At 30.7% G+C, this 20,221-nt stretch overlaps 6 protein-coding genes across 7 annotated transcripts in view; 3 read left to right on the plus strand and 3 right to left on the minus strand.

Moving 5' to 3' along the window:
* Positions 1-1,271, plus strand: part of LOC126781094 (leucine-rich repeat and immunoglobulin-like domain-containing nogo receptor-interacting protein 1) — a 16,853-nt gene extending 15,582 nt beyond the window's left edge. Inside the window, exons 4-5 of the mRNA XM_050505916.1 lie at positions 111-651; positions 727-1,271. Of these exons, the coding sequence (XP_050361873.1) occupies positions 111-651; positions 727-986 (801 nt within the window). The 3' untranslated portion in view covers positions 987-1,271. The remainder of the gene's footprint in view (positions 1-110; positions 652-726) is intronic.
* The window catches only part of LOC126781095 (rab3 GTPase-activating protein catalytic subunit), a 21,914-nt gene extending 18,104 nt beyond the window's left edge, over positions 1-3,810 (minus strand). The window contains exons 1-2 of the mRNA XM_050505917.1: positions 2,484-3,810; positions 2,195-2,379 (exon numbers count right to left, since the gene is read on the minus strand). Coding sequence (XP_050361874.1) covers positions 2,195-2,379; positions 2,484-3,728 — 1,430 coding nt within the window. The 5' untranslated portion in view covers positions 3,729-3,810. The remainder of the gene's footprint in view (positions 1-2,194; positions 2,380-2,483) is intronic.
* LOC126781097 (arf-GAP domain and FG repeat-containing protein 1) overlaps positions 1-19,569 on the minus strand; it is a 22,443-nt gene extending 2,874 nt beyond the window's left edge. Inside the window, exons 1-6 of one of the 2 annotated variants that reach the window (XR_007670610.1) lie at positions 19,361-19,538; positions 18,779-19,288; positions 18,554-18,699; positions 18,411-18,476; positions 18,167-18,297; positions 16,879-17,738 (exon numbers count right to left, since the gene is read on the minus strand). Coding sequence is in view for 1 of the 2 variants with exons in the window: in XM_050505919.1 (XP_050361876.1) it covers positions 17,691-17,738; positions 18,167-18,297; positions 18,411-18,476; positions 18,554-18,699; positions 18,779-19,288; positions 19,361-19,524 (1,065 nt within the window). In the remaining variant the exon portion in view is untranslated. Of the gene's footprint in view, positions 1-16,432; positions 17,739-18,166; positions 18,298-18,410; positions 18,477-18,553; positions 18,700-18,778; positions 19,289-19,360 lie in introns of those variants that run through there. The other variant, XM_050505919.1, reaches the window with a different exon arrangement.
* LOC126781098 (CBY1-interacting BAR domain-containing protein 1) lies at positions 4,821-8,437 on the plus strand. Its single transcript, XM_050505920.1, has 8 exons — positions 4,821-4,957; positions 5,240-5,399; positions 6,302-6,451; positions 6,676-6,900; positions 7,407-7,445; positions 7,515-7,634; positions 7,993-8,103; positions 8,178-8,437. The coding sequence occupies exons 1-8, from the start codon at positions 4,821-4,823 to the stop codon at positions 8,229-8,231; spliced, it is 996 nt and encodes a 331-aa protein (XP_050361877.1). The 3' UTR covers positions 8,232-8,437.
* On the minus strand, positions 8,866-10,544 carry LOC126781100 (heat shock factor-binding protein 1). The gene is made up of 3 exons (XM_050505921.1): positions 10,449-10,544; positions 10,063-10,237; positions 8,866-9,949 (listed from the first exon to the last, which is right to left on the minus strand). The coding sequence occupies exons 2-3, from the start codon at positions 10,162-10,164 to the stop codon at positions 9,797-9,799; spliced, it is 255 nt and encodes an 84-aa protein (XP_050361878.1). The 5' UTR covers positions 10,165-10,237; positions 10,449-10,544; the 3' UTR covers positions 8,866-9,796.
* On the plus strand, positions 12,402-16,148 carry LOC126781096 (cell division cycle protein 23 homolog). The gene is made up of 7 exons (XM_050505918.1): positions 12,402-12,981; positions 13,226-13,574; positions 13,746-13,925; positions 14,027-14,191; positions 14,328-14,574; positions 14,775-14,961; positions 15,845-16,148. The coding sequence occupies exons 1-7, from the start codon at positions 12,550-12,552 to the stop codon at positions 16,073-16,075; spliced, it is 1,791 nt and encodes a 596-aa protein (XP_050361875.1). The 5' UTR covers positions 12,402-12,549; the 3' UTR covers positions 16,076-16,148.
* Positions 19,570-20,221: the final 652 nt, after the last annotated feature.

Below are 20,221 nucleotides of genomic sequence, written 5' to 3' on the forward strand. Positions count from 1 at the left end.
TAAGATATTATGTCCATTGTGCTTTTAGTAATACAGGCTCAATCACCCTTTCAGAATATTAAATTATGTAATTAATTATACAATTAAATACATGCGTATGTTATTTACAGGAATGTATCGTCGTATGCGTAATTTCATTGGAAGAAGTCCACGTTACCCCTGAAACGGTGCCGTACTCGCAATGCCGTGAAGTACGCACTGTGTCCGCTGCTGCAACCAATATGGATAAAATCACTATAGCAGCCAGCGCAGCAATATGTGGAACAATTGTAGTAGCCGTTCTTGTGTTTGCCGCCGCATCACGGCGCCGGTCTCGAACCGTGCATCGGTTACACACTCAGTTACCAGAGAAAATTCCAAATCCATGCTGCGGGGGATTTACCGGGACACCAAGTCCCAGTGGACCATTGTCGTCACTAGCCACGCTAGGCGCATTTGGAAAGCAACGTGAGTGGGACCAAGTGTCAGCTTATAGTGCACGTTCAATACCCAGAGCACGTTCTTATACGGAACCCGCTGCCCCTGAGCCTTTGCCTGGTCGTCCAGGAAGGGCACGTTCTTTAGCCGACGGGCAGTCACAACACAGTTATTCACATTCCGGCCGATACGGAGCTCCTGCATATCCAGGAAGCTTATTAGGATCAAGAACTGGTATATAAACATTTTATTACTTTTATTACTGGTATATAAACTTACAAACATACTCAATAATATTGTTCATTTTAGATCTACGACAATCTCGACAATCATTAGGCGCAGCATCAGAGCGAGCATCACGTTTATCGTTGAGCGGCGCAGCAGGCGGTGCTACTAGTGGCAATGCTGGTTCTAGAAGACGACCAAGATCAAGATCTCGTCCTGCCAGCCGATATAGTGTAGGTTCACTTGGATTAGGCTACTGCGATACTTCTGATAATTGGACTGACCACGATATGGATATTTATATGGCACGAAACCCAACAAGGGGTGGTTTGGTACCATTATAGCGTGCAAGAAATACGGTGTGGGGTGACGTAGGGTGGCAAAATCAAATGCAATTAAAAAAAACTACTCAAGTCTCGAACTGCACTCATGTGACACACACTTGCCCCCACCGGCACATTCATCATCACGGCCACAGACATAGACGAAAAAGCAGAGTCATTTCTTAAACTGAACTAAGACTGCTACAATTAAAACAGACCTACCTATAGTTTCGAAGGATACATTAGTGTTTTCAAACTTAGAAGATTAAACAAATTTGAAGTCAAAATTATTTATAATTTGATGACTTATTCTTCAATTATTACATACCCAATTGTTATAGTTATATATAGTTTTAAATTTTCTACTTATACAACAATACTTGTGATTCAAAAAAAAAACATACCTAAATTAGGCTTCTAGCAAATATAACATCGAATACCCATCGAATTTTCGAAAAATTTCGCTTAACAAATCAGATTATTATTATCGCCGCATAAAAAATATGAATATGAAGATAACCTTACCATAATATATTAGTACTTTCGCATTGTTAAAAATTAGCAATTGATCAATCTATATTTTAATTTCCGCTACTTTACAAAAGACTTTATTATCAAAATTACTAACACATCTAAATTTTGAATGCCCAATAATTTTGTAAAGTGTATACTTTGTGCTAAAATATAACAAAGCTTTTCAAATTTACAATTAATTAAGCATGATTAGTTGAATACATAGTATATGCATGCGTTTTATTATGCATTCAATTACTCTAAAATTTTGAACTCATTTGAAATTTGAGTTTAAAAAACTAAAACTGCTGAATTTTTGTTGCAAGCTTAAACTGTGTTTAAAAAGAGAAAGTTTTAGATTTTAATTTTTATTTAATTTGTTGTATATAGTTAAATTATTTAGACCGTTAAATATTATGATGTAATTAAATATAGCTAATTGAAGCTCAATCCAAATGGTGCTATCGAATATTAAGCAAATGTTTAATGTATTATTGTAAATAAATTAATTTATAAAATTTATACTACCCAAATAAGTTTTGTTTATTTGTTTTCTAGTAAAAAATACTTTAACTTTATAACATAAACATAATACAGTAAAACAGAAGTTTTACCTGTAACTAAAATCTTAAATCTAATTAAAAATAAATATAAATGAATCAAGTATTGTTATGTTTTGTGTATGTATTAAGTATTACTGTCTTGGTTAAACTTACCCAGGGACAAGTATTCTGTGCTCCCATCTATATTGAAGCTCTTGTGTAAATTCATACCAAAAATGAGCCAGATATGGCAATCCTCCAGCATCCATCAAACGAGCAGAAGTAACAGATAACCTCCAAACAAGACCAGCCTCAGGACTCGTTTTTACATAACTGCACAATTTTGACTCATTGGTATCCTGAAAATAATATTTAATACATTTGTATTATTGTAATAATTATAATGGCAATTGATACCAAATATTTTTATAGCTTGTATCTAAATAAATGCAATAATACTAACCTTCTTACTTTCTATGTCTAATCTTTCAGAATAGGGAAAAGTATTATCTTCAACAGCATCAGGAAATACATAATACAATAAAGGCATTAACAAATCATCAGTTATTGGCCCCTTAAACTCAGATATTTGAGTATTTCTTCCTACTGCAGCTTTAACAAGCTTGGATATTGTGATGGGTGCTTCCGTAATCTTATTTAATGGATTAACTAAGCCCAAACTCCTACTCAAGCCTAATATGTCCATTAGCAGATTACTATTATCTAATAAATTCATTACTTTACCAATTATTTCTGACAGCTGGCAATTTAAATTACTTTTTAATGTTAAAGTAATTGTCCACATGGGTGCCATAATAGGATCTATGTCAGAAAATGTGGAAGAATCAACTATAGCACTTTCCCGGAAGTGAGGCCATATTGCATTAAGAAGTGCACTGTGCAATGGATTGCTCTCAGACCCAAAGGGGAGCTCTATTAACTTTTTAACATCAAAACCATCAATTGACAAAAACTCATTGGAATTACTTCTTTTTCTCCAGGCAAAAGAATCAGAATCTTTTAGCTCATAAGAAAATTTTGTAGATATTACAACCGCATCGAGAGGTACAGGTGAAGATATTTTAGACTTAAATAAACTTACAAGGCCGCTAAGATGAGAACACTGATTTGATATCCGCTTTAAATTAATAATATCGTAACTCATTTTATACTCATTATCTTCATATATACCTAAGTAAACATGCTGCCAATGCTCTCTTATTTTCACAAATAATGCAACAGCACAGTCTACGTTTGCAAATGCAATATTAACTGAGCTCATAATGAGCTTGATAACACTACCATCAAGAAGTGAAGATTTAGGACACAACATTAAGTATCTTTTTAATCCGAACCAATGAGATACTGGGTAAGGGCTACCGTCTAAATCATCCATAAAATTTGTGGTCGCACTCCAAAGTCCTTCCTGTAGTTCTGATAGCAAAGACTTTTCGTCGTTTTCTACATCTTTACTTTTACTAAATTCGAGTGCATGATATGACAGCGTAAAGTACAGTCCTCGAAATTTTAATTCTTCTGATTTTGTTATCCATCTTTTCGTAAATTCTGAACAACTTTTAGGGATTTTAGATTTAGTCAAATGCCATTCCGAAACTATCTCTTCTATACGAGCAATAAGTACTTCCCATTCCGAAGCAGTTGTAAAATCTTGGTGATAAATATCATATTCATCTATTTCTTCATTCATTTTATTTGATTTTTTCTCTTTATACTATTGACAAGCTCTGAATAGGATTGTGATTTGTGGATAAACAGAATACAGCTGTGAAGTGACGGTGACAAATTCCCAATTATGTCATTAAAATGTTTTCATTGTAATAAAGAAAGAATTGCCAGATAAAATATTTTTAGAAATCTTCGAAGACCACAAAAATAAAAAATAAACATAATATATATATGAACAAATCATACTTATATCAACTAAAATATTGAAACGTTAGACCTTGATAATGAAATTGAAAATGTAATTTGAAAGTCAAGACTAGAAATTTCCACTTTATTTTTTACTAAAAAAAGAGTATTTTCAATTTAATGGAGCTTTAAAATAAAATCATCATTCGATTCCGAAAATTATGATAAATAGCAGAATATAAGTTATTAGTTTTTAAAAAAGTTAGTAGAGGTAGTAGTAATATTTAAACATTTATGAGCATTATAGTCATTAATTATTATAACTATGATCAATTTGAAACTGGTCTACTAAATTGATTAAAACCCTTAAATATATTTTCAGATTTCTTCTTCTGAGCTGTCTTTGTTTGATCTTATTTTTAACCATATACAGGCAACAAAAGATTTTGGTTAAGAATCACAGCTATTATTTATCAGTCAAACCACAAAAAATTAGAGTAGAATATCTGTTTTTCAATCAAAGCTTGTATAAGCCCGTATTATGTAAAAAAATATTATGAGTTTATTGAGAAAAAAAATTTAAGCATTGACTATCAAGACATTTGACTATAGATTTAACATCAAAGTATCAAAGCAGTTGATCGATAATACTAATAGCTTACTATCCGGTAAATTTAATTATTAATTTATTATCGTACAACAATAAAAACTTTATCCATTGAAGTAAAATGATGCCGAAAATGAAAGTCAACAGATAGTGAGATTTTAGGGTTTTTTGACAATGTTTTGACGTCACTTTTAAGGGAAAAAAATTAAGATCTGGCGACACTACCGAATCGTTACTATGGTAACAACGTGCATGTAGAAAATGTAGACAAAAACTTAATTTAAAAAGGGTGATATAATAATTTATTATTAATTTAATAAAATGTTTAGAGGAGACAATTCACATTCTTTAAGTTATGAACAACAAGCAAAATTTATTCAAGACCGCATTTCTAGTGTAGAAAAGAATTTCGGAGACTTATGTATTGGTTTTGGTGATTATACGAGAAAAACTGCTAGGTAACATCTTATTTCTTTTACTCGACAAAAAACATGATAAGCACTACTATCAATAGAAAAAGATAACTATTGTACTGCATGATGTTAAGTTATGCATGATAATTAATTCAAAATATTTTAACATAGTAAGTGCTATTATACTACGGTGAATAACCAAGCATAACTACTTTCCTGTTAAAAATTTGAAACAAAGTTTGCATTATAATAAACAATATACATACATATAACATAAATTAAATAGTAAAATATATTTACAAAAGTATAAAATCACCACATTTACAGGTTACGAGATATGGGTGATGAATTGTCTAAAATAATAAAAGATTATGCAAACAATGAAATCGTCAATAAGTCTTTGAGTGCTGGTCTCGATAATTTATCCATAACACTCACAGCAGTAGAAGAGTACAGGAACTGTGAAGTTCAGCGCCTGGAAGCTAAGGTTATTAACATTATAAAGAGTAACATCATGTGTTAATAATTATGAAGACATTTTTCTTCCTCGTTAAAATTAATCATAAGATCTTCTATAGCCATATTCCAATTACCCGCATTGAAGCAGCGTGGTGGAATAAGCTCTAAACCTTCTCTTCAAAAAGGGAAAGAACCCAGCAGTGGGACATTCACAGACTCTTACTGTTACTATAATTTGATAGTTTTGACTGATTTATTTTTCTTCGTTTGTAACATTGCAACACTAAACTCGCTCATGAATCTCGATCAAGAACTTTAGCCGCGATTCGCGCTTGTTCTCGACAATCGCTATATAATTTTGTCTAGGCATTGAAGATGAACAGGTATCTTAGGACTCTGACGGTCCACTGCACAGACTAGTCGGGTGCCAAAAGTGATTAAATGTATCGGCCGCCTCCAGTTGAAATTGATCACAATCCCTAATAAACTAAACAAAAAAAAAACAGACATTTGATAGTTGTAATAAATTTAATTAATTACTTAATATTAGCCCAGCAGTAACTTAATATATTTAATATGCGCATATAAAGCGATTATGACATGCTCGTGCCATGTTCTTGTAACAAGCCTACTGTCCGTGCACACAAAACATGCGTTTCCGGCTTCCTATTTCGTGCATCCAATAAAACTACACCTAAGTAAATATTTGATTTTACATTGCTATCGCATGACCAAACTGCACGAAAACGAAACTGATGCTAAAAGTATATACGATATTACAATAAGTAGGCGATCTTTTGGTTAATTTTAAAACTGTAGTAATAATACTAACATACAAAGCGATCAATTTTAATCATAAACAAAATGTATTATACGTGGCTTTGTTACAATGAGTACTGGTACGATCAAGATAAAGTAATGCTTCCGCAGGTTATAGGGGAGCTTTGTCAATATGAAAGTATCTGTAAGCATGCGAGGGAGGAACTAAAGCATACCATGAACGTGAGAGAAAAGGAAATGTCCAGAAAAAAAGTTCTGGACAAAGCCAAAGAAAGACAACCATTTAATAGGCAGCAAGTAGTATGTTGATTGGTTTAGTTATTATATTTAATTTTAAACTTAGGTTTGTGACTAAAAGAACACTACGCTTAAGTGATGTCTGTAATGTTTGTCGAAGTAACGTATGATACTACTTCAGTTGTTTAAAACAGTGCAAGCGACGATTACACACATTTACGAAATTGTTGAAAATACTAATACATGTTAACTATCGGTTGCTTTATTAATTGCTTTATTGTAAATAGACTTACGCAGAATCAGAGTTACTAAAAGCTTCTGCGGAAATGTCACGAACGGCGAAAGGTTTAAGCGAGCAAACAGAATTCTTCGAAAGACGTAAATTGCAACAACTGAAGACATTACTCTCAGATTTCGTGATGATTGAGATGACGTTCCACGCAAAGGCAGTGGAACTGCTCAGTGTCGCCTACCAACAGATAGCAGATATTAATGATAAAGCGGATTTGGAGGTAAGATTCTATTTAGTTTTAGACTGTCTCATTTATACATCACCATTTTATGACGATAAGAACAAAATATTGTCTACTGCCATTACTAAATACGTCTACATATAAAAATACATTTACAACAAACAAAAAAATGTCAGAGCAATTGAATATTGGATAACCATCGTCCACGTAGAATATTTAACTAGGAACTAATTCTATTCACAGAACGGTACAGTTGCGGTACATATCGTAATCTTTATTAATTATTAGAATGTGCCTAAATGGTTCTGAACTTTTGATAACTTTGACTTGAATACGAATAGTTGGAGGCAGTCTTGCGCAAAATGCAATCAATATGTGATTAACGATTGCGATTACAATATGCAATCATCATATGTATAAAATAGTGGTGTATGATCCATGCCTCTACATATAAAATGTACCTCTTAAATCCTCTTAATATTATTCCCATAGATGTTGTATATACTTACATAATACATAATATTAAACTGACTTTTTTTACAAAGCTATTAGTAACAGGTCTTTCTGATCAAGAGGAACAAACGGTAAATATCACTTTCATTAGTTTAAGTAATTTTGTTAAGCTTATGACATTTACACTTTTGTTTGTTTAGAATTTTAAAAGAAAATTACGGTCACCGGAGAAGCAAGTGAGTACAGGTATGACTGTGAGATCATCGTCTTTAGCATCTCTTTTGAATCAACAGTCACCGTTAAAGGATGAAGAAACGACGGTGAGAGGAATTTAATGAAGTATAAAATTTCTAGTTAAAGCTATCAACTAGTAATAAATATATGGCTATGTTTTCGTTTTCTTTATTTAGCATAACTGGCTGGCTTATCAAATATATCTATTAAAAAGCTACCATACTTGTTTTCGGATTGATATTATTTTATGTTTAAATAAAAGGGTACTTGCAGCCGTATGGCAAACCTAAAAATTATAATTACTTGAACAACCACACATTTTTTTAGTTTTATCTTAGTTTCACCCAATAAATTCTACATGTTCTATTAACACTAATTGAAGAATACGGTTGCACACGCACTTAAGTAACTTCCAAATAAATGCTACTTTATTTTACTATACAGCGTTTGGGAAGGTTGCGTTCTCCAGAAAATAATTTATCGAATAGAACGAGATCGAGCTCGTTGGCGGCATTGATGAATCATTCTCCATCAAAAGAAGAAGAAGAAACATCGGTATTCTTTTTTCTATTAGAACATGACAATGAAGAATCAACTACTTTTGTAATCGCATGTTATCACTTTCTCAGGATTCAGATGGCTCTGCAGATCAAAGTACTTCTGAAGAAACGGAGTCGCGTTAATATTTATAATTTGTGTAATATAGTTTTATGTAAATGACGTAAACTGATTTTACTGGTGGTAGGGCTTTGTGCAAGCTCGTCTCATATTAATACCTACTTGTCATAATTAGGTTACATATTTTTTGTTTGTTTATTATAAAGAAGATTATAAAATTGTAGGTATTACTTTTTTAATACTGTAAGATTAAATATAGACTTTAAAAATACCTTTGTAAATATTTATTTTACTCCCTTGGAATAATTCTTATTAGGTCTCAATATTTTAATCACAAAAAAGTACTTAAGCATTTGTTACAAGTCAATAAAAATGATAATTACGTAATATAAAAAAAACGCTCCTTGTTCCTTTGTTCCACACATGATAAATACCAAAGGCATTCTAGTATTTATTTAAACGTGTGTGTGTGTGTATAAACTGGACCCAGATGTTATGTACTTTAATGAATATTATGGCATGTCGTGTGTTACATAAATACTCATTTTGCTACTGTGTTGCAAACAGCTTTTATTTAAAATTAAATTTTGAATGTGGACTGGGAATTTTTCAGGTAGGTATTTTGATAAAAAAAATCATGCAGTCATTATAGTGCTAAATAACAGCTAAGAGGGGTAGAAAATTAAAACATTTCAACAATTACCACAACAGTGCAAAAGTGATTTATTTAAATTATTATTATTAGTTTTGGTAACCAACGACAATATAAAAATCGATTGCTTTTTGTACTTCCTATTTCCTAATAATTTAGCATGCTAATACAGTCAGTCATTCAGATCAATATAACAGTGACTGTCACAAGCTTGAACGACATATTGATTTTAAATTGTAGTAACTTTTGGTACCAGTCAGTGTATGACACAAGCTTCGATCAATTTTAAAGCTCAATCTTAATGAAGATCTGAAATTATGTTTTACTTTGGTTATACTTCAAAACAAACATTGATGTTACTTATAAAATTATTGTTTTTGGAATCTTTTAAAGGTATTTATCGTCCTATTGAAACATATTCAAAACATTATTAACAATTTCAAGGACATCACACTAGATACAATGGCTAAGTTTTACATTATATCTATAGATCTCTGCTATACCAGAATGTGTTAAAATTGTTAAAAACATAAATGTTTGATTATATTACTATTTAAACCACAGACAGATATTATACAAAATGTTAAAATATTTAGATCAAAACAATATTTATGATAACCTCGGTTTGATTACAATTTAAGGCATACAGTGTTATTCAACTATCATGATAAAAATTAATAATTATTAATCTATTTCTTTGCACCATTTTAACTTTACATTTAATAAAATACTTATAAAACTTACTTAATATTCTCATCTTTACACTTGTTATTGGTTTCAATTTATTACAAACAACTGGATGTTTATGAAACAAACCAATATGAAAATGAAATGCTAATGTTTAAATTTATTTACCAATTATTAATTACAAAATGACTTGGTAATAAATAAATTGCTTTCATATTTATTATTCGGCACAAAATTATTTATCGGTGATTATAATCTATAGTGATAGTCCAGCTACATTTAAGCTTAACACTACTTTTCATTTTCTACACCAGCTTGTGTCATAAGATCTGTGACATTTTTCTCCAGTTCATCTACTCTTGATCCCATCTCATCTATTCTGTTAATAATTTGATCTGACATACTTTGGAATTTGTCTTGCATATTTTGCAATAGCGATTGAACCTATGATAAAAAAGGGAATAGATTTTATTAGAATTAATGATATAGCACATTATATATCAGGATGTTAAGAATCTAAAGAAAAATAAATATTGGTACAAATATTAAATACTCACATATTGTGTTACTTCTTGCATATTTTTAAGATCATTAGCTGGTGTAGAGTAATTGTTCTCCTCTTCATTAATTTTGGAGGGCTCAATATTTTGTTCTGACATTTTTAGTATTTTCTCCTAATTTTATATTATATCCTTAGATAAACTGACAAAAACTATGGAAGTTACTGATCCTCTGTAACAATTTTACAATGTTTATAAATTCCTTACTAACAGTTTTACATGATTTCCGGGTTGAAACAGTAAAGTACCTAGATAAACAGAACTCTAAGAAGTCCTGTGTATCGTTTCAAATCAATTACACTATCTTAAAATATTCAATGCATTTATAGTATATTATTTTTATAACTCTTACTTGTGATACATATATTATTTAAAAAGAATACCTATTTGAATCAATGTTGGGAACGTTGAATACTGTAGTAGATCCGACTATTCAAGCTACCCAACTCCAGACTTAAAAACTCAACTGTCAATAAGTTCCATCGTAACTACTTTAATAAATTATGACATTGTCGAAACAGTGTTGTCATGTCAATTCACTGTTCCAGAGTTGCCAGGCTCTAAAATAAGTTAGTCTAAAAATTTTCCAATACCGTCCACGTCGATAAAATTAAAAAAGTACTGATTTTGCACACCGTCTTTTAAATACAAATATTCCTTTTAAATCAGACGTTTAACAAATACAACTAAACAACAAATAAACGAGATTATCTTAATAAAATATTTTATATGATTATGAGAAAAGTGCTTACATAACTATATGTTAGAGAATAAATAAAAGTAATTAATATAGTATTCGTTTTGACTCGTGTACGACTAATGGCAACACTAACAGTGACATAAGACACTTTGACAGTTACATACCTTATCGTGAGTCAGTCGAGCGGAGTTCGAAATTTCGAATACAATACAATGGTATTGAGAACACTTGACCGTGCCGCACGTGCACACTGACTATATCGGACAAACAAATTACACAAACTACCTCGGCTTCTACAACATATATACATATAATACTTATAACATTTGTTTGCTAATGTTTCACCGGCTGAGGCACTCATAAGATATTTAAGATGTTATGGTGTAATACCGTCAATGCCACCAGCAGAACCGCTTGAGAATGAAATAATGGAAGCATAGGTGTTTTCATCTTTTAATCTGTACAACTATTCTGAGGTGAGTCTGGTGAGATGTAATTGGAAATACAGATGCTGGATAAAAGATGCTTTTTCTGTAAGGATTCTATCTTTTTATCATTAAATGGTGCGAGGGTTTCGCTAGAGAAAAGAATGCAAGCTACGTTCTTAAGACTTTCATCCATTAGCTTTTATTTCAACATTTTTTATAAATCAAAATTTGGAGGCCGTGATACGTATTTGAGAATTAAAATTTTGGTATCTAGCAAACTATTTTATTTTAATTTGGTCGATAAAGGCCAATCTATGGTTTTATCATCATGAAAAAAATTATATGAAAATGTGAAAATATTTTGCCATGCTGAATTACTATTTAAGACATTTTTGAATTACATTAGATAAAGATCTAGCTAGATATATTACTTCATACATCAATCAAATATATTATTATATAATTCTTCAATAGCAAATAGGGGAAAGAATAAATGAAAATATTATATTAATAGATAAAGAAGCATTATAGGCTATTATTGGCTTCGGTATTTATTTGTTTACATTGTCGAGCCAACTTTTTTATCAAAAATTGGGGTATTTTTTAGCTGACGCTGGTATCATTTACATGATAAATAATTATATGTTATGAATGATAAAAATTAGACAAATCCCTATTATCTTCAGGATTTTAAGGCAACATAACTTTTCGTCATGCCATGACATAAATAACAATCAATGAGAAACTATATTTAGGAAAAAAACATCGTACTGGCGCGTGAAAAGACAGAGTGCCAATTTTTTTTCTCACTATCGTTTTTACATGAAATAACATGACAACGCATTATCGTATAATCTTCGATGTGATATAAAGATAATTTATTTGTCTACTCACTGGATTAGAATCGTTTTCTAAAACAAATATAAGCAAAATTTTAACAATTAACACAATGAACCCACTGTCACAGTTTGTTTCGCTACTTGAGTAGCCGACCTCGATAAAATTGGTTGCGCAATAAGGGACTAAAAATTTGATAATTGTATCTATCTAAAACATTTGTAACGTTATTTTCGTTATCTTTTGTGTAAGTGAAAAGAAATCTTCATTGGATCTATTAGTTTCTCTAACTACGAGTTTTAATTATCTGTGTCATAATTGAAATAATTGAGTGTCACTTGTCAATATGATATATGTTAGATGATAGGATAGGTGCTTATTTTTAAAGCTTAATAATTTAATTGCGTATGTTTTTTACACTGTCATATAATAAATATAATACTCACGTAATTCGATATTATAAGATTAATTTATTTTATACAAAAAACGTTTATATGATATACTATAAAGCTAAAAACCATGCAACCTTTACTTAATACAAAAGGTGATATTCAAATAGATTTAAATCAAGTTAAGATTGACATATTACATGGTATTCGGGAATGCAACGATCGTGGCTTAATACAGACAGTGAAATGGCTCTCAGAATTAAACTATGCACTAAAAGATCATAAACTTTCTCATAATATTGAGATTCCTAATTCTTCTGACGACGGAATTATAGCAGAAGAAAAAGAAGCTTATACCTTAGCGAAAAGTTATTTTGATTGCCAAGAATACGACAGGGCTGCGCATTTTATTGAAAACTGCACTAGTCCCAAATGTGTGTTTGTGCATAGATATTCACAATATATGTCCAGTGAAAAAAAGAGATCTGATAATGCAACCGATACAGGATCAGAGAATACTGAGTCAACTCAAGTATTACTCGATCTGTTATCTTTTTTTAAGGTAAATTATTTACTTTTCCTAACTGCTCTCAGAAGAAAAAGATGTACTATTTTTAAAGATCAATTTTTATCATTAAATGAATATATTTTTCTTTCATTCTATTTGTTAAGAATTGTAAAGAAAATATATTCATATTATAAAAATTAAAATATATATTTTAGCCAGTAAAATTCGTATACATGTTGTTAATCAAAATTTAATTAAATGCTATATATATTGTAACAAAAATTTTTACATTTTTCAGGCTAATCGTAATTCTCTTGATGGGTACCTATTATACTTGGAAGGAGTAGTTTTAAAGAAATTAGACTTAAGAAGTCAAGCAGTAACAGTACTGCAGGCTGCTGTAGCTGCTGCACCAACACTTTGGGCAGCATGGGTAGAACTTGCAGGCCTGGCTAATGAATATGAGGCTTTAGATTCTTTACAATTACCGAAACATTGGATGATGTACTTCTTTGCTGCACATGCTTTTGTAGAATTAAAATTATCAGAACAAGCTCTGGAAGCATACATGGTTCTAGCTGCAGCAGGGTTTGAAAAAAGTACTTACATAACTGCTCAGATGGCTATTGCACATCATGATAGAAGAGGTATTTACTATTTCAATAAATTATAACAAACAAAAAGTTAATTTTTATATATTTGATATTAATCTTAATAATTATAACAAATAAAAAATGTATTGATGCCTTGCCTTAAGTAATTCATTAATTTAACTACAATGAATTTAATTAAAACCTATTTTACCGTTTCTATTTCAGATGTAGATTCATCACTAGCACTATTTAGAGATTTATACCAAAATGACCCTTACCGTTTAGATAATTGGGATGTATACTCTCACCTCTTGTACCTCAAAGAAAAAAGAATGGAATTAGCAAATCTAGCACAAAAAGCTGTTTCTATTGACAAGTACAGAGTTGAGACATGTTGTGTTATAGGTAAGCTCAAAGATTCAATTAATTCTCTTATAAATCATATTATTTTAAGCATTCAAATTGTAAGTAGATATGTTATTTTTCTTGTATTTTTCTCTTTTAAGGTAATTATTACAGCCTAAGGAGTGAACATCAAAAAGCAGTTTTATATTTTCAAAGGGCCTTATCGTTGGATCCCCAGTACTTATCAGCCTGGATTCTTATGGGCCATGAATTCATTGAGTTGCAAAACTCAAATGCAGCAATACAATGTTATAGACAAGCTATAGGTGAGAATAGTTTAAAATTTATTGATTAATCCAGTTGATAATTTCTAATAAAGCTTTGTTTAAAATTATAAGGAATTTTATAACTTCAATTTATCCTGTATTCTTTTACTCAACAATTGTTAAAAAAAAATTTCAGATGTAAATAGAAATGATTATAGAGCTTGGAATGGTCTTGGGCAGGCTTATGAAATATTAGGTCTAAACGGTTATTGTATATATTACTATTCAAGAGCAGCCCAGCTAAAACCAGATGATTCTAGAATGTTAGTGTCTCTCGGAGAAGCTTATGAAAAAATGGATAAAATTCCTAATGCCCTTAAATGCTATTATAAAGCTCACAGTACAGGAGATATTGAAGGCATGGCATTATTCAAATTGGCAAAGTAAGTAAATCAATTATACCCTGTGATAAACTATAAAATTTACGCTATATCTTATTTATTAGTTTACTGGAATAACTAAAAAAGAAAAAATTAACAAATGATTACTTTAATATCTTACCACAGAATAAAAAATAAAAGGAGGTATTCAAAATAATGTTAAGTTTTGTTGTTTTAAATAAACAATATTCATATCATTTCAGGCTGTACGAGAAGTCCAACATGCCGAACAGTGCGGCGGCGGCGTACACAGCGGCGTGTCAGGAGCCCGCCAACGCCGGCAGCAAAGAGTTACCTGCGGCGCAGCGCTACCTCGCGCAATACTATCTTCGGTTCTCGCTGCTTGACCACGCCTCTCATTATGCTTATAAATGCCTCGAGCATGAAAGTGTATGTTTTCAATTAACCTTTTATACTGCACTTACGTGAACCGTATGAATAAATAATCGCTAATTTCTCGTACGATCCGCGAAACCTCGCTCTTGCTCTACGGATGGGCGTAAATATTGATTTTAATAAGTAGGTATTAGATTCATCCGAACTGGATTAAATATATTTATAGTGAAACCTTCGAAGCGATAAAGGACCGGACATTTTTATAAACAAGGAGATGCGTGAGTGCATTAGTTCTTCTCGTATTATTTATTATTCTTATATTAGAACTAAACAATTGATTATTCCCAATTGAGAATATATTGATCTGAAACTTAGATGTCGGCAGTTATTTGACCATCTTATATTTGACAGATAATTGTCCTTTTTTATATCGTCCTTTATTAAGACGTTAATGTATTGGATTATGGCATAAAATATAACGCATGCCAATAAAAAATATATTTACAAACGGCGAAAACTACTTAAGTTATTATGGACGTACATTTTTGTTTATTACTTATTAAGCTAACTAAAGTATACAACTTATTAATTATGTAATGAGATTGACTTCTTTTGGCGTCGTTAAAGTAATTAATCCCTTACTTATTGCTTATCCTTACTTATTCCTTACTATGTGCGCGAACAGATTAATACTGTTTAATCTGTTCGCGACCTTTATTATACAAGTGAGATGGCCACGGTCAGCTACAGTACTTACTACTACTGCAGTACTTATACTGCAAGCATTATTATGAATAATTAATCATAATTCATAATTAATCATAATTCTTTCCTTTATTGCCACGGGTTATGCGTTAAGTTTGTTTTGTTTGTTTAAGGCGGATCATTATTACATATTTTTTAGGATAACCTGTGCTATGTTACAATTTTTTTACAGACCAAAGAAGCTGGAAAAAACATACTAAAAACAATATCAGAAAAACGGTTAGCTGCATCTACCTCTTCACAAACTACAAGTTTACCTGAAGACTTACCAGAAGCGATCAAGAATGCTTCCACATCTATAATGCAAGACACTCCCAAAACCCCATTCCCGAGTCCCAATGTTACACCAGACAACTTTTCAACGCCCATGTTTTCACGTAAAAACAGTAAATATAAAATGTGACAAATAATTTTCTTTAAATGCAAAATGTAATAGTCAGATATTTCAGCTACAATAAACTGTTTACATAAATGTATACTATTATTTATTCAAACTTAACAGCAAATGAAACTTATATTTGACTGACGCCAATAATTACTGCAAATTACTGTAGGATCGTCCTAAAGATTTTAAATTAGGTATGTAATTCTTATGCCAATATTTACAACTAGTATATTCAAGCTTCGATGGTGAGGACGTTGTGATAATTTTTAACAAGTTGTCTCAGTTTCTTGTTAGTGTACATTGACAAAAATAATTTTAGCTTCAAGGTAAAATATATATTTAAGGGTTGATAGAATATAATAATAAAAATACTGATTAAATTTTTTCTTCTTTTATAAAAATTAACAGATCTCAGTGCTCAAAAAGTAAAAATAATTACATTAAATAAATAGTCAAGTGCATTGATTGAAAAGAATTATTCAATTAGTATACTTGCAAAAATAAAACTAATGATAAAATCACAGATGAAGCACGAAGTTTGAGAGCTTGATTTAGATTAAAATAAACGCAAGTTTTTAACTAATCTATCGGAATTACTGATTTGTGCGCTGTATGTAGATAGATTACTGCATCTCCATAAATGACCGAATACGTCTCCATGAAAATAAGTAACTTTTATAATGCCACACCACACACCACATTGACATCTAATCATAAGCTATCAAAAGAAATTGATACATATAATAAAAAATCTGTTATTTTTCGAAAGAATACAGAAATTGTAAAATATCACAGGAAATGCACTAGATATTAATCTTAACAGACTTTCCGTCCTATTAGTTAAACTTGCGCCGACATTATAATTAATCCAAATACAGTAAAACTTTTGTATGTGAAGCGTTTTCAATTTCCTACCAGATTAAAAAATTATATTATAGATAGTGCAATTAAAAGCTTTAAGAACATAAGAATTAAAGTTATATTAATACTAGCCTCTTATTAATTACAATGATAATTTGCAATCGTGCTATTTGCGACTAATGTCATGATTAGAAAATGCTTACAATTCATATTAGGAAGTTATAACGACGTCATGACATCATAGTAGCGTCGTATGCTATTCTAGTGACTCACAAACCGATTCACGCCTAAACTATATAGACATTTGGAAATCTTGATAATGTCTACTGATAACATTTATTTGCCAAATATATAAAAGAAAAATTACATATTGTCATGTGTAACAATTAGGTATTTCGGCCAAGGCTTTAAATTCATTAAATACTATATAATATTTTTATATAATAAAGCTCATACCAGCAACTTTAACAACAAGTATCCATACATACACATTTTTATGCTTAATTTCATTCATTGTTTTAAATACTTTCACAATTTCTATATTAAGAGCATATAAGAATATATTGATTAAGTTTCAAATTTTAAGGCAGATTGAGGCACTTAAGTTTACAAATGATACAAGCACATTAACACTATGTCAAAATGTAAATATTTAAATATTAATCTGTTATTTTAAAAATAAACAACATCATATTTGTAGATTTGTTTGTGCTTTTTGTTAAATAATTTTCTCTTTGTTCTGGACTCACTCAAACGGGTAATGTAGATGTTATCAGAGGAAAGGATTCTTGGAATTGACGAATGCCCCATTGTTTGCCGGCTAGAAAATAATTAGTTTCATTCAATACAGATAGTTCATACTTACAAATCATGTTCATCAGTGACTCATTGGATAATCCAAAATATGTGTAGTATTTAAAATAAAATAATAAAGAGTTCTATGAACTGTTATATGAAAGATAAAACAGTTTTAGTAATCAGGAAGTAAACATTGCAATACCACATACAGATATATTGAAATGTTTCCTGTAGTTTATCAAAATAGCACTTCATTGTTCATGTATTCATTATATGAATGATATTTAAATTATCAAAATAATAATAGTTTTTGTAATCAATATCTCAATTTAAATGAACTATTTGTAATTTAAGGATTAAATAAAATACTTTTTTTATTTATGACTAAAATATTGACATTTCCAAAAAAAAAAAGATAAATTTTTACTTATATATTGTTATAGGTCTTACCATGAATGGATTGACTTGGATTGGGGCCGTGGTGGTGCTCCAGCCTCCATTGAAAAATGGATTTTTATTTCCAAATAGATCATTGGTAGTTGTGCTTTGAAAGGGATTCTTATTTATGTTATTGGTATCTTCTGAAAACAAAAATGTTGAAATTAATTTTAACAATATATAAAAATATATACATTAAATAAACACCTTGACTTGATTTTTTTATTTAGGAGTAATAAACTAAATATTTACTTACCCATGTTTTTCATATTTTGCTGTCTTAAAGCTAAATCTAAATCAGCTAACGCAGCATAACGATCATCTACAAAAAAATCTCAAGTAAATTTTTTATATAAATTAAGACAAATAAATACAACCAAAATATTTCACATAACTTACTTGATGAAGTGGGTGAGGAGCCAAATGCATTGAAAGATGTGTTTGAAGATACAGGTTGAGCCATGAAGTTGTTATTCATATTGTTCATACTGCTGTTATATTGGGCACTGTTAAAAATGTTTGCAGTGGAGAAATCTACAGGAAAACTGTAAATAAGCTTGTTTTAATAATACGCAACCAATTTACTAATAATTCAATCTGTAATTAACAGTATTAAATCCTTACTCAGGTACAGGGACTGGGTTTTGAATGGTGGCTGGAATATGTGCTATTTTCGTCAATGAAGGTTGTGCTAAATTATTCACAGGCCTCGGCAATTTATGATTGGTTTCATTCACAGGTGTTATGTTGCTTACGACTTTTGCAATATTAACCACATTATTATTGTTGTTGGACGTTTTTGCTTGAGGTGAGATCGATATCAAAGGAGCGGCTACTCCTATCATATTACTACTTGTTGATTTAGTCTTAATTTTATTTTTTATAGATGAACCTCCATTTGTGACCGTCGCATTCAGTGAAGATTCTAAATAATATCGCTTTTTTTCATACTTATCAGACATAAAATCTTTGACGCTTTGTTCATCTGTGAAGTTTACACTTTCACCCTCGTAGAGTCCTAACCACACGCGTCTGCAATAATCGTTACCTCTCACTTTTATAAATTCTATTTCTTCTGGCGTAAATGTAGCCATGGAAATAGATTTCACACGATGAGGAGGAGTAAGACCACGCCTGAAACACCACAAATACAGGGTCTGTTTGTTGATATCATAAAACAGCAAATAACGTAGAAAAAATACTTACAACATTCCCGAACATTTTGAACAGACAAAAGAACCAATCGTAGTATTCACATATGTAGGCCCTCTTTGATTACAGTCTAGACAATATTTATTGCCATTTAATGATATAAGTTCACGTAAAATTTCTAAGTTTTTGTCATCTTGTTTGCGACGGCTTGCAGCCATTTTCGATATGTTAGATTGTGTTACTTTTGGTTTGTTACAATTTAATTTGTCTATGACAAATGATATCTGTCAGGACTGACATTTGTCAAAAAAATAAACAGATAAATATTACCAGAGAAACCGTCTTGGAATAAATAAAAAAAAAATCGATATTAAATATATTTGATACACTTTATTAAAAAAAAAAAATTAATCATATCTTTCATAAAATTAAGTAAAACCTCAATTTGTTTATATGTTAATACAAAATTTATAATAACTATTACTTTGAGATAATTGTCTAACATTGATATGTCGAAAATTTTACTCGACTTAAACTATGTCATCTAAGAGGCAAACCAGTTTTATTAATTTAATATATTTGTAATGTTATAGTTTTTTAGCAAATAAAGCAGGTAATCCGAGTTCTTTATTTCTACCCTATTCAATTTAATGGCCGTAGCCGTAACAGCCTGTGATTGTCCCATTGCAGGGCTAAAGGCCTCCTCTCTTTTTTTTAGAAGGTTTGGAGCTTATTCCACCACGCTGCTCCAGTGCGGGTTGGTGGAATACACATGTGGCAGAATTTTAGTGAAATTAGACACATGTAGACATAACATACATGACATGACACATTAGACACACGATGTTTTTCTTCACCGTAAAGCACGAGGCAATTATAATCACAAATTAAGCACATGAAAATTCAGTGGCCCTT

This window comes from Nymphalis io, chromosome 3 (assembly GCF_905147045.1).
Source record: "Nymphalis io chromosome 3, ilAglIoxx1.1, whole genome shotgun sequence".
NCBI classification, from domain to species: domain Eukaryota; kingdom Metazoa; phylum Arthropoda; class Insecta; order Lepidoptera; family Nymphalidae; genus Nymphalis; species Nymphalis io.